Below are 25,732 nucleotides of genomic sequence, written 5' to 3' on the forward strand. Positions count from 1 at the left end.
TACAAGTAATTACAATAGTTAATTAATTTAAAAAAAATAAAAGTCACACCTTTTTATTCTTTTTCTTCAATAAAATGTAGGTTACACGCTTATCCTAATAACTTTTATCTTTCTCACCGATAGCGACATAACCTTGCCTGCCAGATGAATTCTCGCGGGATTTGTGAGTTCACAAAGCCTCGGTATTGTGGAGAACTCCTTTGGGCTCTTGCCAGTTTAATAGCATCAAGCTGCAAGTTAGTTAGTTAGTTAGTTAGTTAGTTAGTTAGTTAGTTAGTTAGTTAGTTAGTTAGTTAGTTGTAGACGTGGCTGTGATTTGTACTACTTGACTTCAACACAGGGTGGCAGTCTTGGGCCACGACAGGTATTTTCAGTCCAGTTCAAATATTAGTCAATTATGGGACACTGCTGACGTTTTTAGAACAAATTTAACAAATTCTAACAATGGAGAGAAACGCGCCAATGAGTGATATGTGGAATTGGGCAAGTGGACATGAAAACTTTTGACGTGAAGGCTGTTTAATTGGTGATGACCGTGACGATTGAGCTAAACTCGCTAATATGTAGGAGTAGGACAGTATTATATGAACGGGGAGGGGTTTTTGGGTTGAGGCTGTCATGGTAAAAAGATGATGGGGAAAGATATCCCAGATTACACCGCTAACATTTCAGATGTTTATGCTGGCGCTAAACTGTGCAGACCTTTAGGAATTATCACCAGCAGTCTTTGTTGTGGGTGATCGGAGAGGGTGGGGAGCAGCTGGCTTCACAGCCTTTGCAACATTTGGATCAGTGGACGATGCTTGTAGTGTGTATACTCTCGTATCCAACTCATTTGCTGGAGATAACAACAGATGCATGACATCAGACGTTTCGGAGTGAAGGAAGCAGGAGAAGTGACTGATAGTCAGGCATTTTCTACAAGCTTTTAAAAATAATGACCATCTGGATAATTCACTTGTAAGACTCAAGCAAGTTAGACGAGTTGGGATTTCTGACAAACCTTTGGGTGAAGATGGAAAACGGTGTTTTTCTGCCCTTCCTGGATCAGTTCATGATGAGCCCACTTGTCACCTGGGTAAGTGATTTACACTGTAAGTGATTGTGATAATGATGGACTTGATGACTTGACTGATCATCACTGCAGGTGAAGACCTTTGCTTCTCATGACGAAGGCCGGAATGTGGACTTCAGTGAATTGCTGGATGGAGTCTTTTTGAATGATGTCATGAGCCAAATGTAAGTCATGTTTTGTGTCACCTTTTTAAATAAATGTTGGTATTGAAAGCTATAGCAACCCCCACGCCCCCTCCCTGATATTCATGAAGTCAAGTTTAATGTCTATGCATGTACTAGTATGCTCTTTTTCCTAGAACAACTTTTTTCACTACCGCATGACATTTCTGCGTACTAGTAGGACAACTATGAGTTACTACTAGTGAGGCAAAACGGTGCACTAATCAACAACTGCATGCTACTAGTAACCAGAGGTGTTAAAATTATTTGATTACTCGATCATCAAATTAATCAGCAAATAAAGCAATTATCATATAGAGCCATTGTTTATCTTATAATTGTTCAAATCCTCTGACTTCAGCCACACATACATTTTCTCTGATTTCTGTAGACCTTCAGGAAAGCAGAATGATCATCTTTTTGCATTTTATTAAAATAAGACATTTGCAAACAACTGATTTTACTTTTATTTGTGACAGCTATGGCTGTTTGAAAGTGCTATATACATATAGATGACTTATTTAGAAAACAATGAATCAACATTTGCCCCTGTTTTCTGACATGTTACGGACCAAGCTGAATAAAATAGTTCAATCTATTACAAAAATAATCTTTATTTTGCAGTCATAATATGAATAACCTGTACTTGTTTTTTAGTTAAAACCTGAAGTGCATATGAAACATGTAGCCCTTCGCATTAGTCTGTACCCATAAGTAGCTCAGTGTTTCATCAATAAACAATGCCGAATAAATAAATTGGTTAATAAACAGTAAAATAATAGCAAGATGTCTATTTTTATTCAATTAATCAATACATAATCAATAGAATAATCAATTCTAAAAATATTTGATGGTGACAGTCCTACTAGTGACATTATACAATTTTACTAATTAACATCCTTGGCTTCACTGTACTACTAGTAGCACACATGTGCACACATTAGTGCACAGTTTTGCCTCGCTAAGTAACATGTAGTACTAATTGTACAAATATGCCAAAATGATCCGACTCGTGCTCTTTTGTCAATCCATCAGTGCACTGTTTTGTCACTACTGTTGTAACTCATCAAGTTTAGATCAAATCCTGCCAAAACAAATGAGACATCGTAAATTTTGTCGAGATGCTAGTTAAAGGATTATGATTTGAGCAGCGTATGTTCAAAGGGAATTATCCCCACCCTTCGAAAAAATTATGGTGTGCTGGCAGTTGTTCAGTTCTAGCAAGTGACATACTGGACACTCTATTCGTGAAGGGTAAAATGAATTAATCAGTAGAGTTATAGAAAGCTTCCATTTGTCCGCCATTAGGCTCCAGTGTTCATTTATATACTTTATCAAGCAGTGTCACAATAGCCAGCTCTGCATGAGAAACATCGCTTGACTGGAAGGGAGGGGGGGGGGGGTTAAGGCGGGATAATCTCTTGGATTGGGAGACCCTCTGAGATTAAAGCCATGTTGCTGGTGTTTAGTGGCATTTGGACACAGATGGGAAGGAGGAGCGAGGGGGTGACAGAAATGGGGCAATAAAAAATGGGCGGTGACAGGAAGACTGAACAGCGTGATGACCGAGTAGCTAACTGCATTTTTATTGTGCGAGTGCTGAGTGTGTCAAATTCGCAATAACATGATTGTTTATTGTATCGTTAGTTCTTAATGTATTCAAAATATCAACAGTCAAATGATTCAAAAGCTCCTAGATATGCCTGTCGGACTTGTTCATTGTCAAATTGTGACTGCCTATTCCTATGACGTTGGGGCGCTGTGTTAACAGTTTTTCTCCATAGGTTTGGCACATTTCTTGAAACTGAGATGACATTTTCAAAATACCATGGACAAATCTCAAAACCATCTTACAAATTGTGCCAACTGAATGGCGTTCCTCATTGCTTTCATCAAATTGCCAATGTCTTAGTACATGTTTTAATTGCCTCAGTGGATCTGTGCAAATGGCTGTTGGTGGGACTGAATATATATATATATATATATATATATATATATATATATATATATATATATATATATATATATAAGTCACTCAAGGGTTGAGGAACGAACGCACAACCTTCAGGTTGGGAGACACTAGACCGCACTACCACCTGAGCTATGCCCCGCCTACTGTTTGCTTATCTCCAAACGGAGACCAAACACAAACACAAACATCGTTTTTGGTCTCTTGGAGTTATGAAGTTTCCAGCTGACACGAGTGATATACTAAAACACAGCAGGAGCTGTGTGGCTCAGGGAGTCGATCGGCTGTCTTCCAAGCTGAAGGTCGTGAGTTTGTTCCTCAACCCTTGAGTGACTTGTATTTATTTATTTTTCAAATTTTATTTTATTCTCTTCATCTATTTGGTCCCACTTTAAATAGAGTCAAATTTACTCGACATAATTTACAGTGTAGTGAAAGTGTTACAGTAGTAGGTTCATTTACGCTGTGCGCTAGATATAATTTTAGTTATTAGTTTTTTATAAATATAATGAATTCGGCATACACTTTCTTTTGTTGCACTCTAATGTGTAGGTTTTTGTGTGAATATAAAGTGTTGCAATTTCCTTGACTGTGAGTGGAGTATGTCAAACCGAAAACTTTTAAAACTGCTCTTGTAAAATCGCCCTCCCCCCTCTGTTTTATATATAATTGTATTTTGTTAGCAGCACCTCTGCTGTTGTGACAAAACATCTAATGATTTTGACTTGCAGTGCTCACAGAATGCCTAAAGGACAATACATTGCGGGGGCACTGACTACTTATATGACAGAAATGTGTGAAAGAGAAAATGATTTTAAAACATAGGTAAGCTGTTTTAGGAGAGATATGTGCTTTTGCTAATGAACTGATGTGCACAAATGTAAGTCTGTTTGGCCAAATGAGCTTGCAGTTTTGAAAATGTTATTTCAGTGTCAAGAAATGTGCCAAATGAAAAACTGTAAACATAAATAAAAACTAAATTCAATTATTTGCAAAGCATTCATCCTATATTTACTTGAATACACTACTAAGACAAGACTTTAAATGCTCAAACTGATTTGCAAGTCATTATATTCAGTTTTTAATGTTTAACGCAACGTCCCAACTTTGTTGGAATTGGCAATTGGGTTTGTGGATGGATGGACGGATGGATGGATAGATAGATAGATAGATAGATAGATAGATAGATAGATAGATAGATAGATAATGAAAGATTGCTTGTATGTCATCAGTCATCCTCCGGCCACACCTCCAGCTGCAAGCAAATTGAGCAAGGATCCGAGTCAGAGGGTCCCGACCTTGACCTTTCTTGTTCAGCAAATCAAGACATATTATCTGGTGAGTGAGTTTCTCCCGCATCCATCCAAGCTACATGCTGTTAAACCCTCTCTCACAACATCGGATTATGAAATTGGAACATTTGCTTTGGATGTTTCAATTGCACCTCAACTTTGCACACACGCACTGGATAACACATGCGCAAACCGGATAGTTGGTGGGACTGAATTTCTCACAGTTCTGTCTTAAGACGCGTGCCCTAAATGTCACCCATGTCAACGTCTGTGCAATCAGCATAGGAGCAGTTGGAATACCGCAATAAAGCTGCAGTCTGAGCCCCGACAGCGTTTTAGAGTCACACATTTCAAGCATGGGATTGCTGTGGCACTTGTCAGATTATATTATTCTGACAAATTAATTAACTGCAGTTTGAGATAAAATGTCTTGCATTAAAATCTGTTGAGATTACTAGGATGTCATTTTCGAGCAGGGCGGAGCATTTAAATTCTTGAATTAAACGTGGTGGCACTACTTTTCTGCAGCATCATCTTCAACAGCATGCCTAATTACAGATTTCATTTGTACTCAACGGATAAATCATTCCTGATACAGTTGTACTGCTGACACACTGTATTTATACTCCAATGTTTACTGTTGTAGGGGGAAATTTTATCGTAGGACAGTTTGGGATTTTATTTTGTATTGCTTCTATCTAGGCTGGTTTTGGCTGTTAGTTAAGAGATGCTTTACTTCATTTGCATTAACTGAAACATTTTAGTGAGGAAATTTTGAACAATTTTACTGATGAAAGATTATATCAAACATTATTTTCTAAAACATTTACCTGTATTCTTATCCGCATTCATGTTTAGCCACAATGTGTGATTGATATATGTCAGGGCTTTGGAGCCACATGTGGCTCTTTATCCCCTATCCTGTGGCTCCATGTGGATCTCTTTAAAAATATATATTGGATTTTTTTTAATACATATTTACTTTTATTTTTTTTGATAAAATATTCTCTAAATTAATAAATTATTTTGATTTAAAAAATGAATGATTAAATATTTAAAGAAATGTCAGTCAAAATTTGTAATTTGTAAAAGAAAACGTTTTTTAAATTACCTAAAAATGTCTCAAATAAATAAATAAATAAAATGGAAAAAAATACCATAAAATGTAAAAAAAAGTAGTGAAAGCAGAAAATTGCCATAAAATATGTTTAGACTTGCCAAAAAAGTCAGAACATTTATGGGGGGGTTTTGTTGTTATTGTTTGTTTGTTTGTTTTTTAAAGGCAGAAACAAAAACATTTAACAAGTAATAAAATTTCAAAAACAAGAAATATCGGAAAATTACCATAAAATGTACACAAAATTGCCATAATATCAATAAAATAGCCATAAAAAGTCCCCAAAAAGGAAGGAGCGAGTTCCGAAAATGATGATTAATAATATGTCCACAAAATTGCCAACAATGTCAGAAATTTGACAGAAAATCAGAAAAGTACAAATATGCATGAAAAATGAAGTATAAAAAAATGACATACACAAAAAATTAAACAACGGAAGATAAAAGGTAGAAGAAAAGGAATGTCTCCGTATTGGATGCCGCTGTCATATGTTTGTGTTGTGGTGCATCTCTAGTAAGCTCTTGGGCCCTCAGTACACTAACATACTTCCTTCATCACAATCTTCAAATGTTTTGTGGCTCCGGTCACATTTTTGTTTATTTATTTAGCCTAATTGGCCCTTTTGACAGGAAAGGTTGCTGACCGCTGATCTATGTGAATGTTATGTATTTTCTTTCTTTTGTTCGTGTTTTCTTTCACAGGAAAACCTGAGACAGTTGATCCTTATTCCTCTTCCAAATGTGCTGCTGCTTTCGCGGACTCCTCACACTGGTATGCCAACCGTCCAGTTTCTGTAGTACTTTCCTCATTATAGCATCACAAACTCGCAGGGGAGCTGGCACTCACATTCTGACACCTATGGACTATTTAGAGTCTTGAATGAGAATTGTTAATATGACGGTATTAAGCATTTTATTGGTTCTTGCTTGAAACAGAGCAAAGTCTGTTGGAAATGAAGAAACTGTTGTTGTTGCTCCTGGGATGTGCAGTTCAGGTAAACATTCATCTGGTCTCTAATATTGATGTGTGATGTACAGTACTTATTACAATATTGTTGGCAAAATGATCCCATATCAAGTTATCTGAAGCAGAAAGTATGATTTTTTTTGTTTCATTTTCAGTGTGAGAAGAAAGAGAAGTACATTGAAATAATCCAGATGCTTGACTTTGACACAAAAGCAGCCATAGCTGTGCATATTCAAGAGGTATATAGGATTGCTTTTCCCAAAAATCTGTCACATATAATTCTGTGTAAAAAAAAAAAAAAGTCACTTGTGCAAGAGTAACCTAATAACAACAAATATGTTGATAATTACAGTACGTGTGTGCATCCCCCCCAATATTCTCCAGCTGACCCACAGTCAAGACAACCTACTTGACCTGCACTGGTTGGAGTGCAGTAACATGCCCGCTGATGAGCTGGAAGTTGTAGCAAAGACAATGGCCGTCAATCTTCAGCACTTGCTGGACCAGAGGGACGACCATTTGGAGGTAAGGCATGATACTGGTGGGAAATAGCTGAGAATTGGGCTGCCAATTTCCTGGGAAATACTTTTAACAACAGATTTAGAGTATGAATTAAAGTGTCTTAATCAATCAATCCAAACTATCTATCAATCAAGCATTGCAAGCAAGCCTGAAATTTACCAGAAAAATCTCATTCCTCCACTAAAATGATCAAGTAACCTTGTGACTTAACTTGTGGTGATCTGTATGTCCCTTTTGTTTTTCAAGACTATAGCAGAGCTAACACAGGAAAGGGAAGGTGTGGTTCGTGTTCTCTGTAGCACATCAAACCCGCAGTCCGCCGTCTACCCTCCCAGCATGCAACAGCAGCAGGCGGGAACTCAGCAACATTTGGTTGTAGAACTTGCCGACTCGAAGGCCAAGATCAGACGACTTAGACAAGAACTGTGAGTATCTTGTAAATAAAGTTAGAGGTCTCTTTACCTTACTGCGAAAACAAGAATTCTCTTATAAATTGATGTGGGATTAAAACTATGCTTGGCTGTTTGTGACTATTAACACACAATTATTTAACCCTAACACTAATGCAATGTTGCAAAAGTGAAACAAAACAAAAGTTATACAACAGTGGTACTCAAAAAGAGCAGGTTGAAGTTCACAGAATTTATAATAATCCTACCCCTTATTTTCCACAATTTGGTTTTACATTTCTCGTACGACAGAACCTCAAACTGAGGACAAAAAACAACTTATTTACATGTAGCACAAGAAAAAACAGGCATTAAATATACAATGTAAGAATACAAAAAAGGGAAAAAAGTTGTCACAAACAGAATACTCGTTTATGGTCATTTAGTTTGACGATAACTCAAAGACAAATTGTGTAAATAGTATACACGTTTGTAATTGTACAATATTAGAAAAACTGAAGACAATTGAGAAGAAGAAAATAGTTTCAGTAGACTTATTGATGAATACAGTATTAAAAATAAAATAAAATAAATATTTGTCGCAAGGAAAAAAAATACACCTCTTACTCATTAGCTATTTAATTCCACTGCATATTTCCGCATAAAGTAATTTGTATAAACCTTTTAGAATTGCCTCAAGTTCGTACAAGTTTTAATATCAGATTCGATGCCATTCCATAGATCCACTCCAGCCCAGGTGATGCACATACATATGCTTTTTAGAGTCATTCTAAATGGCTCTTTTTTTAAGTTCATCTTTCCGCTCACGTTATATGTTCCTTCTCTTGTACAGAACTTTTTTTTGATACACTCTGGGAGAATATTTGTTTTGACTTTGAAAATAAATACATTTGTCTTGAACTCTATTAGGTCCCTAAATTGTAACATTTTTGATTGAAGAAACAAGGCATTTGTGTGAACAAAATAGTTCACTCAATGGCGATTTAGTGAATAATATGTTCATCATTGCTTCATTAGGCTACATGACAGAATGAAGATACATGATAGAGTCTTACACTGCAAAAATCAGCTATCTAACCTAGACTTAAACTCTTATATCAAGAAATAAAGTCTTATTGATCTTGTTTTGAGAATTATATACTATGCAAGAGCAGAATTTCTAAGATTATTAATTTTATTTTAAGATGATTGGTCTTTTATTTCTTACTTAGTTTGTAAATCCTAAAATTAGTTAATTGTTATGCACAATAAGCTAAAATGCCTTAAGCGTCTATAGGTATGATGCAGTTTAATTCCACACAGCTAGATATTTTCATATATACAAAATCACCCTGGGATCTCTCTTAATACTAACTATATATTCTCAGAGAATGCATGTGTATATATATATATATATATTAAGGAACTTTCAGTTTATGTTGATTATGGCGGCACCATATGGACAAAAGCGGTAATGTTATGCCTAAAGGAAGACCACATTTCCAATGAGGACAAGCGCATTGCGTCATTTTTGAACTCATGCCAGCAACTGAAAGCAGGACCAATGTTGATCCTTGACTGTCCTTATATCAGGGTAGCTTCCATTTTTTTTCTCCATTTTCTTTTCCATTTTCTTTTTTTAACATTTCAGTTATTTTGCAGCTCCTGCCAGGAAAGCAGTAATCGTAAAACGACATTCAAATTGACTTCCGTCTTTGTAAGGAATGGATAAAGAGGGAAGTGACGTATGCCATAAAGCAGTCAGCACATTTGTAGTTTTTTTGTGTGGCAGTGTTCCTACCATCCTCCTCAAAGTTGCTTAGTGCCAGTAAAAATAATAGAGACCCCCTCAGGCCATAGCAAAGCTACCATTCAACTAGTTTTAAGTCGATGTTTCATCAGAAGAGTAATAAAAACGTTTTATTAAGGTTGAAAAGTTCCTTAGTGCTACTTTAATGCAACATTGGTAGCCCATTTCATCCTAGCATTTGTATTTTGTGACTCTTTAAAATAATTTACCATTTCTTTATTATATATCACTAATTGTAAAAAAAAATAAAAAATAAAAATAAAATGTAAATAACATGTCTTTTGTGTTGGACTTGTGTCGCTGCAAGGTACTTAATGTAAGCCGTCTCTCCTCTGGAGACCTTCCAGTAGTGACTGAATGAGAGTTACCACAGGATAAGAGATGCCCCGGGGAGTTTGGCCCACATTAATGCCTGCCTGGCAATTTCAGTGGTTGCGCACTATACTTCTGACCCACATTGGCTTTGTGCTCCTGCAGTTCATGTATGCACATGCACATTATCTCAAGACCCATCTTAGGACCTCTGAAAGCAATGTTGATCATAATAGTGTGTTATCCCTGCTTGCAGGGTCTCTCAGACTGTCTTTTTAACAAACACATAAAAACATTAAGGTGTTTATTCTCGCTTTCTTTTAATGGCCCTAAAACCACTTACAGTATAAGCAGGTCTGCTTTTGAACATTGCCTGGATACGTACAGATAACTTGGTACAGGCAGCTGCCGCAAAAAGGAAAAACTGTTAATAATGTCTAGAAAATGAATGAAATGTGATTATTATGTCAATGAAAAACTAAGAGGTTCTGCATTCCTGCAGAGAAGAGAAGAGCGAACAAATGCTGGACAACAGACACGAGCTGGAGAACATGGAGGCAGAGCTGAAGAGGATCCAGCAAGAGGTTTGAAGAAAAACAAGACCAACAATGACAGTAACACATAATGCAGTAACCCCCTGACCCTTCTCTGCAGATTACACAGCTTTAAAAATTGCACTCAGATGGGAAATCTGTTCTTACTGACTAGGAATTAACAGCAATTAAACTTCTCATTTAGCGCAGATTGAAATTGGTATTTGAGGAAGCGACGAAGTTTGACTCATTTCAAGCCTTTTAACCTAGTAGCACTTGTTAGCCTGATTAATACATTTTTGTTATTGTTAAGGTTAATGTTATTTTCTTAAAGAAGAGCAGAACATGGCATAAATACCACATGAACATGTTAATCATTATTTGGAGCATGTTTTAATGCGGAGACATACTCTGGTTCTGGCAAAAGTTTGACTTTACATTGATTAAATCCTGCGAAATTACTAGTGCTAAATGCCTAATGACAATTCTGACCTAGTGCAAATGGGATTGTCACAGTTCTATCCACAGTCACTTTTTTTAAAATCTGATTTTAGTTTTCAGACCTATTTGTTATAAAAACCTTATTTCTGTCTGAATGTTTGTCAGAATTTGAAGCTTCTCATAGACGCCCGAGCGGCCCGTGCCTACCGCGATGAGCTCGATTCTCTGAGAGAGCGAGCGCTGAAAGCTGACAAGCTGGAGTGTGAGGTGGGACGCTACAGGGATCAAATGCACAAAATGGAATTTTACAAGGCCAAAGTGGAGGTAAAATCAATAAATACATTATTTTTACACACCCAAAAGTCCATGTTTATTCTTTTGCCCTATTTTATTTGCTACATACATAGTAAAGGTATTTATATAATCTTCACATTTTAGGGTTGTATGGATTTCTACTGTATTGCTATAGTGGTTACTAATCATGATTTTAACATGCATGGTAATATAATTTTCTTTTGCTTATACTCAATCTTGTGTATCATACTTTTAATACAATTAATTGGAAATGGGAACAAAAACAACCATTTAGAATGATATTTTGGTTGATTACATATCAGTATTATGTAATTCAAGTGACAAGAAATATTTTTCCTCCTTGACTTCAGGAGCTCAAGGAGGATAACAGAGTGCTTCAGGAAACCAAAGAGGTGCTCGAGGATCAGTTAGCAGGCTGGAGGGCACGCTCCGATCAAATCCACCAGCTGGAGAAGCACAGCCTGCTGCTGAAAGCCCGCATACACGACATGGAACAAGTAATCGTCACTTCTTCTTCAGTCTTCTTCACTTGCAGTGGAGATATGAATTTCAATATCTTGAACTCAAACTAATCAACGTGCATCCCCACTTTAGGGAAGAGATGTCGATCGCAAATGCATTGAGGAGCTGCAGGATGAAAACTTGACTCTGTGTTTAGCACAGAGGAGGAGCATGGAGGAGTCACAGCACCTGGGATGGGAGCTAGAGCAACTAGCCAAGAGCACAGACAACTCTCAGGGTATTTATATATATATATATATATATATATATATTTTTTTTTTTATACACCTTATTTATTCATTCACTCCCAGCCATTTCACTGAAGCAACCCCCTTCGCTCCCAGCTGTTTTACTGGATTTTGACTAATTTTGCAAGGCCCACAGAATATTGTGTTCTATTGCTATAAAAACATGGAGCCCACCAAAAGAAAGATTAGAGTCTCTTCTTTCCTCAGGAAAAAAAAGTATATTTCTATCAGTTTCCGTTTTGCAGCAATTAGCATTAGAATATAGCTAACTTTCATCATTATTCACAAATCTGTTAACAACACTGAGGGAAAGAGCTTTTTGCAACATGGTTGATCTTATACTCTGCTACACCTGCTGGTCGTTTTTGTAATAACTACCATTGCTTTAAGCCAGGAATGGAAAACTGCGGTCCTCGAGGGCCGAAGTCCTGCAGGTTTTAGAGGTTTCCCTACTCAAATTTGAGCTGATTCCAATTAACAAGATCATTATCATGCTTATGCAGAGCTTGCTGATGAGCTGATCATGAATCAGCTGTGTTGAAGAAGGGAAATATCTAAGACTTGCAGGACTCCGGCCCTCGAGGACCGGATCTGGCCATTCCTACTTTAAGCGTTCTCTTCAGTTCAGATGCTTTCTGTATGCTCTAGCATAAAATAAAAAACATAAAAAACGTATAAATACATTTTGGGACGATGGCGATATTTAAAATAGAAAGTTTTTATACGTTTTGGGGAGCAAATGAGTTAATTAGCTCTGTTTGACTGTACGTGTAGCTATGCTCACTCTGTATAGACAAATAAAGCCCGCCAACATTCTATATTTCCAATTCAATGTTAATTCCTAAATGTCAAGCTCTGGTGGCCAACGTTAATCCCTGCTCTATGTTTATCTACAGGGCAGCAGACTTTAAGTGAGGAGGTGAGTGAGCGGATCCGTAGTCGACTGTTGAAGTTGGAGAAGGAGAACCAAAGTCTGCTGAAGACTGTCGAGGAGCTCAGAGCATCCTGTATTTACAACGACACACAGTCCAACAAACACAGTGAGAAGGATCGTGTCTGTTATATTGACAAGTGGACCTCATCATCAGATGAAAACATAATATCATTGACTTCCTGCTCACGTGAGCAAATCTGCACCAACATTGGTGCAGTAAAACAGAAAGTGTTCAATACAGATCCTGAATGCCAAATGCCAGAGCAAGACCATGCAGGTCTCCACCTCTCAGCCCGTCACATTCAGGAGAAAGGACAGTTAGAGGACAATAACAGCAGAGAGCATTTTATATCAGTCATGTCTGATCTGGAAGTGTATGAAAATAGTCCCAATGGTGTCCATTTTTCTGATGGCTCACACAATCCCTCTCCTGGCTCAAGAAGCAGCAGCTCCAGCCATGGCAACATCTTCATAGGCCTGCCAGCACGCTTCACTAACTCCAACAAGCACACAGAGCGTCTGGAGGCCAAATGCAGGACCCTGGACTCCATTAACCAACAACTGCAAACTTCCCTTGCTAACACTGGTATGTTTTGTGGGGGGTTAAAAAAAAATCAGTTTTTTGTTAGGAGACCCCTTTAAGTCTTCTGATTGTTTTTAAACTCCCTTTAGAGCGAAAAGTCCAACGATTGGAGGTTGAGGTTCAAGAACTGGAGGCAGACAACCAAAGCCTCCAGGCCACTTTAGAGGAAGTCCGGATTACAGCACGCCGTCTGGATCAAGTGGAAACGGAGAAGCAAAGTTTGGAACAAGAAACGGCAGCATTGGAGAAGGCAAAGAGGCAAATGGAGAAGGAGAATCGACGACTGCGCCAGCAGGTATAAGAGATTTTGAGTGCTGTATTTGTTTTGGATGAGCAAGTCCTAACAGTGTCCATATCTTCCATGTCAGGCTGAAATTCAAGAAGCCAATTTGGACAGCAGTAATGTCTGTATGGCGAGCTTGGAAAGGGAGATGCGTTGTCTAGTGAAGGAGATGGAGGAGTTGAGGGAGACAGCTGAGAGGGTCAAAGGGCTGGAGAGAGACAACAGAGAACTGGCCAAGCAAGCTGCTATCGACCAGAGGACCCTGGACACCCTGAGAGAGGTAACAAGGAGACTACTAATCTGCTCTGACCTTGATTCATAATGGACTTCTTTTTTTTTTTTATCAGTTCACAGCTTTATAAAATACTCACAGGTCACAATATTTAGGATACTTCACTGTCAAACGAAAGTACAGTATTCATGAACACAGACAATTTAATTAAAAAAAAAAAAGAAATCTTTGATTTGCACAGAGATATTATTACTGCACTAACGAGGTTGTAGTTAGCAGAACTTCACTGCATCTTACTGAGAGGGGCTCCAGTATTATATACTGCACCTCCTATGTTGCTGAACTAAGTAACCAAATTATTAGAGACAGCGTTCAGTGTGATGAAGTGCAGTTCTACACCACAGCAACTAATAACTACCGCAAAGAACATTTTGTTCAAGAATTTTCTCACCGTGTCAATCATAACAATCAGATTATAATTAATTTCGCAAATCATTTTGATAGACATTTTTCTTTTTATTCATTTTGTAGGGATTGTACAGCTGTATATTTACCAACAATATAAAGCTCTGCCTGGATTCTAAGTTAAATCATGGCATATAGGAAAATAGTATTGCGTTGTATAATATACGTAAAAACAAAGTTCAGGAAACTTATTTAAATCAGACATGAGCTGGTAAAATTGCAGAAATGTTGTACATTTTTTTGATGTATCAGTATGAATGTATGTGAGGATGTATTATGGTGCATGCTTATGAATTTCATGTACATATGCTGCTGGCAAATGTACGAACATGTCAAAGTGCAGTTGTATACTCGAGCAGGTTTTAGAAATGTTTCTTTTTTTCATTGAAATATACTAACCTATTATTGTGTCAATAATTAAATAAGTCAAAACATACAAAGAATAAGGGGTAGGACTAGATACGTTTTCAACTTCATCCTACTCCCTTTTGAACATGTAAATCAGGGGTGCTCAAGTTCGGTCCTCGAGAGACCCTATCCAGCCGGTTTTCCATGTTTCTCTCCACTAATACACCTGATGCATGATCAGGATCGTTATCAGGCTTCTGCAAAGCTTGCTGATTAGCTGATCATTAGATTCAGCTGTGCTGCAGGAGGGAAACATGGAAAACAGGCTGGATAGGGGCTCTCGTGGACCAGACTTGAGCGCCCCTGATGTAAATTGTGACTAATAGGTGATCGTATAAGGTTTTTCTTTCTTCTTTTACATTTTTTTTCCTGCTACTTGTTTATATGTTCAATAAATAAACAAACAAACATCCGTCATCGCTCTCCAAAGAAAATTAATGCCTCACATTTTTTAAAATCTGAAAAACAACAGCCCTTACTTTTATTTGCTTTCTAAAAAGAAAAACAACATTGAAAAATCGACAGCAACAAATCAAAGTGAATACTGAATGTTTAAAAAGTGTTTTTTTTTTTTAATTGTCGAATGTATTATGCACTGTACTGAATACACATTTTGTCTACTAATCCTGATTTGTTGGCTCTCTTTAGGAGCTTATCAGTGAGAAAATGAAGACACGGCAGAGAGAGGAAGAACTACAACGTCTGTCACATGAGCACGAGATGACATTTCTCATCCGATCAAGTACACTGTCTGATGAGCCTGACACAGCCGAACGCAGGTCTAAATTGTATTGTTTCTCTTTTCAAAATAGCAAACAGACATCACCCAAAGATGATACACACATAAATATATATATATATATATATATATATATATATATGTTTAATTGTCCAAGCAGCAGGTTCAATATGCTGGAGTCAGAGTTGGAGTTGTCAATGAAGAAGTCGCTTCAAATTAAAGAAGATAAGATGGCTGTGCTGGAGGCCCGTCTACAAGAATACTCTACCTTTAATCAACAGCTTCGCCATGAACTCAGAACTGTAAGTTACATATCCTGACACGACGATTTTACTGAAATGTCTTCCAAGTGTTTGAGCTCTGCTCCACCACACAGGTGAAACTGAGCTATGAGGCCTTGCAACAAAAGCAGCAGGAGGAGGAGGTGACCGAGTCAAGCGCCACCCCAGTGGGGGAGAATGGAAAGACAATGAGTGAATGGCTGCGTGAAAGCCACGAAGCCACAAAAGAGCTGCTCAATATTAAAGACCGACTGATTGAAGTAGAGAGGAATGTAAGTTGCAGTTAATTGCCAATCACCACACGATTTCTCTGTTGATGCAAACATTGAATAGAACCCCCCCACCCCCCCTTACCCACTTTCTAGAATGCAACACTTGAGACAGAGCGCCAGGCAACGCAGGCCCATCTGAAGCAGCTGGAGAGTCAGTCCGACAGTCAACAAGCTCAGATCCTCGCCCTGCAGAGGCAAGCTGCCTCCCTGCAGGAGAACAACACCGCTTTGCAGGCGCACAATGCGGACCTGCAGGTACAGGAAAGGGAAAAAAACAAAGTAGAATGTTTTTATTTTCCATTCAAATGAACGGGACTTCTTACCTTTCCAGGTGGAAAAATCCACACTGAACTCCCAGAGTGCTTCCCTGATGGCTCAGAATGCTCAATTGCAGCAGCAGCGAGTAGGAACAGAAAGCGAGAGGGACAGTGCGGCGCGTGAACGCGAAGAGCTCCGCGGTGCTCATGAACAGCTATTACGCGATCACGAGCGTCTGGCGGCTCTCCATGAACGGCAAGCCGCAGAGTATGAAGTCCTCATGGGGAAGCACGGCTGTCTGAAAAATGCCCATCGGACCCTGGAGCTGGAGCACCGCACACTCCAGGACAGGTGAGCAAAGCAATGGGGGAATGTTGTTTGTGCAAACTTTTTTTTTGTTTCAAAGTTCTGTAGTTTTTTGTTTATTTCAAAGAGATATATCCCTTTTCACATTTGTATGAGTTTGAATTGTATTATTATTATTATTATTATTATTATTATTATTATTATTATTTAGTGCTGTCCAACAATACAATTTTTAAACTAATTAATCGCACTATTTTCTGTAATTAATCATGATTAAATCACAATTAATCGCGATTAATCACATTTTTTCTACTTCTGCTTTTACTTTGTTCATCAAAGCTTATAACAGATATTTACTTAAGAAAAATCTTGAAATTAATGTAAAATCATCAAATAGAAAGTATATTTAGACTCAAAGACTGCTCGAACAGCTTTCTTTGGTCCTTGAATAAAATACTTCTCCTGTAAAATATAACTGTTAACCCTTGTATGATGTTCGGGGTACCACACAGGTCTCATAAACCCGAACGCCATACAAGGTTTAAACAAAACAATCACAATGGACTCAGCTTTGCAGGCCATCTTTTTTCTCAGAAACAATTCTCAGAACTTCTTGCTTGCATGTTAGGTCTGCTCACGAGTACTACACTCCAGTAGCATTGGTTTGCGAGGCCCCGTGGAGGTACCTTGAGCAGGGAATTTTGCTCTGAGATTATGCGCCAAAAAGGCATACAAATAATATGGTATTTGAATTTGGCGCTGCAAAGTGCGCACATTACTTTAGAGTTGTCCAACAGGCATCAAGAAAGTACATTATAAAGTAAAACTACCTCCACGTTACTCAGTGTTTACCAATAAATATTTTTAACACGATACAGTGTTGGAGTAACACTGGTTAAATGTGTATAAAGTAAACACTTTGAAAAGTGTCAGATTTACACTCATTGGTGTGGACACATATGAACACTTTTTTAGTGTTAGATTTAACACTCTCAGTGTTATCTAACACTGGCGATTTTTCTGTGTGTGGTGCCATGTTTATCCATGTGACTCCTCCAAGATTGGCTGCACAGTGCACACAGAGTTATTTGTTTTTTTTACACTTTAAATCTCCGGAATTACCGCTTTAATTTTGACAGCCTTATTATTATTATTATTATTATTATTATTATTGTTATTATTATTATTATTATTATTATTATTATTATTATTATTATTATTATGGGTTTGTTTGATTTGGTATATTTGCTGTAGGTACAACAACCTGTTGCAGCAGCGAACCAAATTAGAAGATCTGGAAAAAGCCCTGAAGGAAGAGCAGATGAGGATGAGTGTGGAGAAGGAACATCACAGGACCGCCGCTGCTGAATGTTGCAGGCTTCGGGATGAGAAAGACTGGTGAGAAAAGAGGAGCATGAGCGCATGAACACACAAGTCTCGAACAGATCTGGCCTCACATGTCATCACAAGCTGAAGTGCATGTGCTACAATATTGTGCTGTTTTTTTCCCCCCAGGTTGAACCAAACTTATCGTCAGCTTTTGAAGGACAATGAGCTGCTGACAGCAGACCACAAGGAGCTGAAGAGCCAACTAAATGAGAGCAAGCTGGCGCACACCTGGCTGGAGGCGGACTTTTCCCAGCTCAAAAAGGACTACCAGCAACTTGATATCACCTCCACAAAGCTCACCAACCAGTGCGAGGTGTGCACTCGTCCTCTTAACACACACGTTCCGACATTTCTCAGGGTTGCGTAAAACTCTTTATGATCAAATTTATTGCATTGGTTTGAATACTTACCACCTGCTGGCCTGTGCGACCAGTTGCTGAGCCAGTTGAAGGGGAACCTGGAGGAGGAGAATCACCATCTTCTCAGTCAAATTGACACACTTATGCTGCAGAACCGAACTCTGTTGGAACAGACAATGGAGAGCAAAGATCTGTTTCACATAGAGGAACGACAATATATGTAAGCAGAGAAAAACACTTGCATGCTGGCTTTAAAAGTGGAAGAAGATGCAGAATGTCATCTCAGTTCTAAATTGTGTCTCATTATCAGTGACAAACTTAATGATTTGAGGAGGCAGAAGGAGAAGCTTGAGGAGAAGATAATGGACCAGTATAAGTTCTATGAGCCCTCGCCTCCTCGTAGGTAAGATGCTTGACATTTTCAGTTGATGCGGATGGTGCGCTAATAATCTCTTTCCACCTCTGCGGGGTCCATAATATTGACAAAATCCTTTTGTACATGTTCATCTTCAACAGGCGAGGAAATTGGATCACTCTCAAGCTGAAGAAATTGATCAAATCTAATAGTCGTGAGCAGGGATTAGAACACCCTCTCACGTCGACACATTCGGACGCACACCTCTCCTGTCACGACAGCAGCTCCTTCATCGGTTCAGATGGCTCTGCGGGCTCGACGTCCACATTTGCAGGCGACGCCGTACCACCGCAGCCTCATAGTGAGTATGAGCTTCCTGACTCGCATTTAACAAGCTATGATCGTGTGCGTCCAACGTGTCATTCGTCCGTATGCATTCCTCTGCATGCACCAAAATGTCTCTCATTTTGTCTTGTTTCTCTTCACTCCTTCTTCCCTTCATCTCTCGTTTCAATCCATCACATCTGTTTCTCGCCTATGTGGATGCTGTCTGGTAAAAAGCCACACTGAAGCTGTTTCCTCATATGAGGAACAGGCTGAAGAGCAAAGATAAATTGAAGTCTTGCATCCAACGTTCCTTGTGTAAGATCCCTTCTTCACTACAGCCTTTAATTCACCTGCTAATTCATTCATGACCACCTCATTTACTTTGTATGTTACTCCATGTAGCACCCTATAGTGTAATAATTTCCTGAAAATGTAATAAAATTTGCACTTAGGTTGATCAAAAATGGAATAAAATCAACTTTGAAACACTCAACACCAAAATTTTAACACCACCAATTTTTGCTGTGAATTTATGTAACAGTCTTCGATTCTCAAAACACAAATTGTAGTAGAACGTTGGACTAAAAATGAACATACAGTGCAGATATTGCATTAACTGACAAGTTTTGAGGAACAAAAGATCCACCTGGAAATGTAATAAATTCACAATAATTGAATAAGGTTTTACATTATCAGTGAAAGTATTATTACAATAGCAGTCAGATTTTTTTCTATTACATTATTGGGTTTTCTTACATTTTGATCGTGTTAAGGCAAATTGTACTACATTTCCAGGCATTATTACATTTTTAGGAAATCATTACATTATAGGGTGCCTACACTCCAACACATCAGTACTTAAAATAACAAGGGATGTTCGATACCACCATTTTTCAGACCGATACCAATACTCAACTAGTGACTGTGATTAGTAGTCACAGATACCGATACCAATTACCGATACCACTACGACATAAAATTCCCCCAAAAAATGGCGGCTCATTTTAAAGAAAGACCTATATGTTCCAATACAGCAGTGGCGAGCGGTCATAATAAGCTATTAATGCGATGCATGCCCAAGCCGTCAATAAAATCATTGAAAATATTTAGCTGTCAGTGTTCTCTATTATACAATACCTTAGTTCTACTACTTTGGTCTTAAATTCCTGTGTTAATTTGTCCTGTTTTCCTTGCGGAAAGGTGGAAAGGCGACAGCTTGTTTCGCGCATGAGCAATGAGAAATCAAGTTGTGTTAGTTCCGAGAGGTTGTTTCTGTGCGTGCGCCTCTTGAATGGCAAAAAAAGCTGGCAGTAAAGCAGCTTACTTGGCTGTTCTCCGGTAAACAGTCGGTGGTTGAGAAGAGGGCCAGCAAACGCCGGATTTTTACCCGGGATGGGAACTATCGCCGGCGGGGTACATTTTTGAAAATACTTGGTGTCCTGGAGGTCTTTGGGCGGCCGTAACTCCCAAACTATACGTCCTACCGGGGACATCTTGATAAGACCTTTCCAACGATGTATGGCCCGTCGCTCCGCGGCCTTGCGTCCCTGAGATAGAGGGCCGGCAAATGCCAGATTTCATGCCCGAGGAGGCTCCAGCGTCCAGGGAAGTAGCCTAATCATCACGAAAACGGGGAAGGATTTTGTCCGTCACTTTCCAGCAAGGACGTATGAGAAACATAAATGGCTCGCTGGCTGTCCACAGGTTAGCAAACTTTATTGTTACTTGAAACCTCTTGCGGCTCTGCTGCGATGTCATTTTTTCTTCTCCCGGGTTGAGCCCACTTCATGGGCATGAGCCAGTTCCGAATACTGTAAATTCCAATGTATGAGTAAATTTGTGGGCAGGTGCTTTTGTCATTTCACTCACCAAGGAGCTGGTTACATTAGTGTGTGTGCGCATCAACCTGCGTCAGCCCTGAATATTTCCGCTTTAATTTTATACTTACACAGTGGTATGAAATAATAATAAAATAATAGTTAATATTCAAATTAATAATAAAAATACACCAATATTTTTCTGCGGGCGCTCACATATAAGTCATGCCCACTCTAAAAGGTCACCGCTCGCCACCGCAATACAGTGGTCCTTCGCTATTTCGTGGTTCATTTATTGCGGATTCACTATATCGCGGTTGGGTGAGGGAACACTGCATAGTATTTTTCCTTTAAAAAATATTTTAAAATAATGGCAAATTTCTATTCCTCTCATTTCACATTTCTAGTTCCTGATTGTAAAACAGTCACAAGCTACCGTCGCGAGTACCGATACCTTAAAATAAAGCTGGTATCTGCACTGATACCTGGTATCGGTTCTCACCCTTCCCTAAAAATAACGTCATAAAAGTCATAATAATATAAGCATCCATAGGATTCAGACTGCATCAAATTGGCTGTAATTGAAGACAAGGATATTTTCCCAGCAAAGCTCATTTACCTCAGTCTATTATTTATTTTTCCACCTCCCAACTGTCCGGTTCTCTGGCACAACATTGCAGCCCTGAGTAGCGTGTCGTACCCCTCTGCCCCGTTGGAGCAGGAGCAATGGGCATACAGCTCCGAGGAGCTGGAAGCCTCTGAAGCTGATGTGCAGGACAGGAAAAAAATATTGACCTCATTCCTATCCACACTTCACTTGCATCCCACCTCTGAACCCTCCATCCAACTCCACGCCGATGCCCCAGATGTGCCACAACTCCAGCTAGGTAGACGCATTTGCAAGCCATTCATTTCATTGACACCATGTCTTGTTTTTTGTTTTTTTAATCATGCATTTTAAACTCCGGAATCTATGGAATGTAAATGTGTGTCTTTTACCAAGTATTTGTGCTCCACAGACAAGGATTCAAATGATAGCGCTGCGCCATCTGGTTTTGAGGACACCGACGAGCTGCAGCATGACGGTAAAGCTTTGTGAATAGCGGTTTAGAGGATTCCGCAAATACAGATGTATTACCCTTGCAGGAATTAGAGTAAATCCATCAAATCGCTAACATGACCTTGTTTCATATTAATCTGCATGCTGACCACAGAGGGGAAAAAAACTACGATGAAGAAACGTGGATCTGCTGCCCCCTTTCTATCATTAACGATATGATGCTTTTGCAAATGTGACAGAAGCTCGAGACATTTGAGTAAAAATTTAAAAATTGTCATCGTAATTAAATGCATGACTTCAGTAGTTAACTCACAATTAATCAAAAATGTTATATCTGTTCTAAATGTACAATAAAAAATAAATAAAAATCATACCTTTGGTAACATAAATGGAAAAAAATTTGAACTAATAGAAATATGGCTGCATCTTTTAGTCATTGATACAGTAATTTCATAATAATTAATAAAATTTAGTTAAAATTAAAAAGATGTACTGTAATAAAACAACTGTGATATAGATTTTTCTGCCACTAGATGGCATAATTGCATTTGTAAGACGGTGATAGCTCAGTGCATTTTTCTTTTCAGATAACGAGCTATCTAATCTTTAACATGAAGTAATTTGAGAAACTCTACACATTTTTAAAATTGTAAAATACAACTTGACCCCAGTCTCCACAAATATATGCATTATTATTAAATGTATTACTGCTAAATTTTGATGTGGTCGTGTCTGCTGTGTTGCGACTGGAATTCCCCCAGTATAGGCTTTCCAAGTAAGGGGCCATTAATCGCGCGTTTAAAAAATGAGTGGCGTGAAAGGAACTTTAAATTAACGCACTAATTTTTACACCCCCTGGTAAAAAAATATATATATTTTTTTAAAAACAATATTGTCTTCCCAGGGCTTAATGTGACCCAGAGTGGAGCTCAAAGCGAGAGCAGCGGTGAGTTCAGCATAAGCCTGGATAACGAACCCTGGTCAAATGTCAGCAGCCCTGTCCAGCAGCCGCTGTCTCGCCAGTCGTCGGTCTCGCACCGGCCGCCCAGGGGCGCCTCCACACCCCAGCACGCCTCCTCCACGGCACACAAGGAGAAAGCCTTGACCATGCCGACGACAACCAGCCAGGAATCAGAGCTCAAGTTAATTTCCCAACAGAAAGAGCCTCCAGCAAATCACGACTTCTGGCTCACACGGGGAACAAAGAGCATTCGAAGGGGATCGAAAGGAAAAGTGACACGTCGCTCGTCAGATTCAGAGGGAATGTTAAGCACGAGATCTAACTGCGGTGATACTGAATGTACCCATACTTCAACTTGTTCACCTGTTACAGTGTTTTATGTTCAAGGGAAGTCGTCCTCAATGTCCGGATGCCTCAATTGCTTCTCCAATCCGCTGGGAAAAGAAGGCCGACTCAAAGGGTACAGGTCGTCTAAAAGTCTCCCTCGTGCCAGCAGTGTCATTTCCACAGCTGACGGGTCATCCAGACGCCCCAGTATTAACGAGTGCAGGGCGGTAGTCAAGACTCAGACACTTCCTGCTTCCATCTCAGACAAGTTCAATAACCACGAGAAGCAAGAACCAGCGGCTGCGCCCAATCAACAAGTCAGCAAACGTAGTGGGCCTGAGCTCAGCCCGCCAGTCAAACCTCCAAGAGACCCCACAGTCTTTGTGACCAAAGACAATCCCAAACCTGCGCAGGAGTCAGATTTAAGCTCCCCCTTTAGTCTTAACTCCGTCTTCTCCAACACAATCTTCAGTGAGTCAGAGGAGAGTTGTCTGGATGCGCTTGAGAGAAGCGACCACACAGATATTTTCCTCTGTGAGTCAACCTGCAATGCAAAACGGCACTCAAGTGAGCCGCGAGTCCATTCGTAACAAATTGCAAACACTCAACATGGGAAAGTGCACAATAACAATTTGGTTTGTGGTACTAGGTTGAGAGAAGGAGCCTAGAAAGAACTTGAATCCATGTCTACTTAGCACAATTACTCTTGCTCTCACAATTACATTTACTTAGATATGTTCCTGCTTGTATTTTTAATAAGTTTGGAATTTTATTTCATGAAACCATGATGGTAATTAGTCTCACAATGACTTTGGATTGGAAGCATGTCATGCAGTGCGCTGTTTCTACAACTAGGTGTCAGTAATGCCTAGCGCATGCATTTGCACGAGAGCCTGACGTTAATGTTAGGTTTGGAAAAGAAAGGTGGGCAATTCCGTCAATATTGATGGAAAGGTCCGTCAATAACGGATGCCATTGCAATCGGCAATTTCACTGTTCAGTTCGAAAGATTGACGATGACGGAAGGGTGTCCTGACTGTTGATGGACGATCAAAATTCATTGACGCACCCGCCTCTGGAAAGAAGTATATCTTTAGTTAAGCTACTTTTGCCACTGCATTAACACTGACTTACCCACTTTTATTTGTAAATATGCAACAGATGTTTCAGTGAGCTATGTTTTTGTATCCGTATTTTATTCTTTTCCATTCATTACATTATATGTTTTGTACACATATGCTACTATCTATCCAGGGGTGTCCCAACTTTTACTTTGAAGGGTCACAAACGGAAAAATTAAAGGATGCAAGGGCCACTGGCATTCTTCACCTATAATTGATTGCACATGCTAAAATCAATCCATCAGTGTACAGTGTCAAGTATGTGGACCCTTTGGAATTTAATTACATTCCTGTATAAATTGGCCATAAAATGCAGTCTGATCTTCACCTAAATGACAAGAATAAATGGAGTCTACTTAAACTCTTAATTGGGTAGAGGTCAGGATTTTGAGTGGACCACTCCAGGATAAGTATGTTCTACTTCTGAAGCCATTCTGTTGCTGATGGCCTCAAATTCTTCACATATCTTGCTAATTTGTAAATCAATTTTTCTATTGATGATAGCAAGCTGTCCAAGCTCTGCGTTAGCAAAGCACACCCATACAATGCTCACTCCACCATCCTTCACAGTTGGGATAAAGTGTTCATGCTGGTCTACTGTGCCATTTTTTTTTTTTTTTGCTCCACACATGTCATTGTGTGTTCCTACCAAACAATTCAACTTTGGCTTAATCTTTTCACAGAATAAAAGTAGTGTTGTGTTTTTACAGGACAGCCACTACTTGGAAGAGAGGCAACAAGTGCAGAAAATTTCTCCATTCATAGACAATTTTTCTAAACCACGGACTGATGAAAATCGAAACCTTCTCAGATATTTTTGTAACCTTTTCCATCTTATACGTAATGAAATATGGTGAGGTGCTGAAATGGTTTCACATTTTACTTATAATGTGGCCCATAATGAAAATGAGTTGACACTCCTGGCTTAAAATGTCATTGTCATTTTCCCCCTATGTCCTGTGGATATTTACTTCCGTATTATTTTTCAATTAAAAAATAATAATTGAGCGAAAACATATTTCTGTGGTGTTAGTTTGAAAAACAGCTTGCTTGTAAAATTGTGGTTGAGATAAAGACCAAATTATATGATAAATATTTACAGAAATTTAATCAATTCCAAAAGTTTCACATACTTTTTTCCTCCCCTGTAGGTAAAGATATTCAGAGCATTTTTTTTTTTAACCAACTTGGTGGTAAAGCAAAATATATAGGATTTCCTACAGTTTGTGGGTAAATATAGCAGACTTGTTCTCCACTAAAATGCATCTGCTAAAATGGTGGGCCAAAGTTTGGATCCCCCTGTGTAGCTTCACTTCACCTGCTGCCAGACAATCCTGTTTTGAATGTTTGCGAATTGACAAAATACTTATCCTGTAATTGTGCCCTGGTGCTCAGTGCTTTTGACTTGTTAAACCCAGAGTTCTGCCACTAATACTATTACATTTAAATGTGAAGTTAAAAGAAATGTGATGTTTATATGTGATATAAGATGTAAATTATTTAAGCTATAACGAGAACGTGTGTGGTTTGGTCCCCTTTTAATAAAGTAAATATATAAGCAAAACACTAGTAAACGCCTCTTTTTTTTTATGTTGACTACTTTT

General features: G+C 38.8%; 1 protein-coding gene across 3 annotated transcripts; it reads left to right on the forward strand.

Moving 5' to 3' along the window:
• The first annotated feature begins 455 nt into the window (after positions 1 to 455).
• LOC147170087 (girdin-like) lies at positions 456 to 25,694 on the forward strand. Of its 3 annotated transcripts, XM_086082940.1 has the most exons (29): positions 456 to 1,078; positions 1,148 to 1,239; positions 4,438 to 4,543; positions 6,316 to 6,385; positions 6,550 to 6,608; positions 6,736 to 6,819; positions 6,965 to 7,105; positions 7,349 to 7,527; positions 10,116 to 10,197; positions 10,753 to 10,911; positions 11,253 to 11,399; positions 11,497 to 11,641; positions 12,548 to 13,171; positions 13,258 to 13,463; positions 13,537 to 13,731; positions 15,205 to 15,335; positions 15,456 to 15,597; positions 15,672 to 15,848; positions 15,942 to 16,103; positions 16,180 to 16,457; positions 17,667 to 17,810; positions 17,928 to 18,114; positions 18,235 to 18,380; positions 18,471 to 18,563; positions 18,677 to 18,876; positions 19,077 to 19,157; positions 21,340 to 21,546; positions 21,679 to 21,744; positions 22,624 to 25,694. In XM_086082940.1, exons 1-29 carry the CDS (start codon positions 1,016 to 1,018, stop codon positions 23,595 to 23,597), a joined length of 5,340 nt encoding a protein of 1,779 aa, XP_085939066.1. In that variant the 5' UTR covers positions 456 to 1,015; the 3' UTR covers positions 23,598 to 25,694. The 3 variants fall into 3 exon arrangements, with proteins under 3 accessions (XP_085939066.1, XP_085939067.1, XP_085939068.1); XM_086082941.1 differs by lacking the exon at positions 19,077 to 19,157; XM_086082942.1 differs by lacking the exons at positions 19,077 to 19,157; positions 21,340 to 21,546 and having other exon boundaries at positions 459 to 1,078.
• The last annotated feature ends 38 nt before the right edge of the window (positions 25,695 to 25,732 follow it).

Source organism: Leptonotus elevatus, chromosome 8 (assembly GCF_054856555.1).
Source record: "Leptonotus elevatus isolate MCC_2025b chromosome 8, RoL_Lele_1.0, whole genome shotgun sequence".
Lineage (NCBI taxonomy): Eukaryota > Metazoa > Chordata > Actinopteri > Syngnathiformes > Syngnathidae > Leptonotus > Leptonotus elevatus.

Bases quoted from the DNA above. Each gene is read 5' to 3' on its own strand.
- LOC147170087 (XM_086082940.1), top strand. From the start codon at position 1,016: ATGGAAAACGGTGTTTTTCTGCCCTTCCTGGATCAGTTCATGATGAGC. The intron at 6,609-6,735 runs GTAAACATTCAT...TTTCATTTTCAG, and splicing joins TCCTGGGATGTGCAGTTCAG to TGTGAGAAGAAAGAGAAGTA. The intron at 13,172-13,257 runs GTATGTTTTGTG...AACTCCCTTTAG, and splicing joins AACTTCCCTTGCTAACACTG to AGCGAAAAGTCCAACGATTG.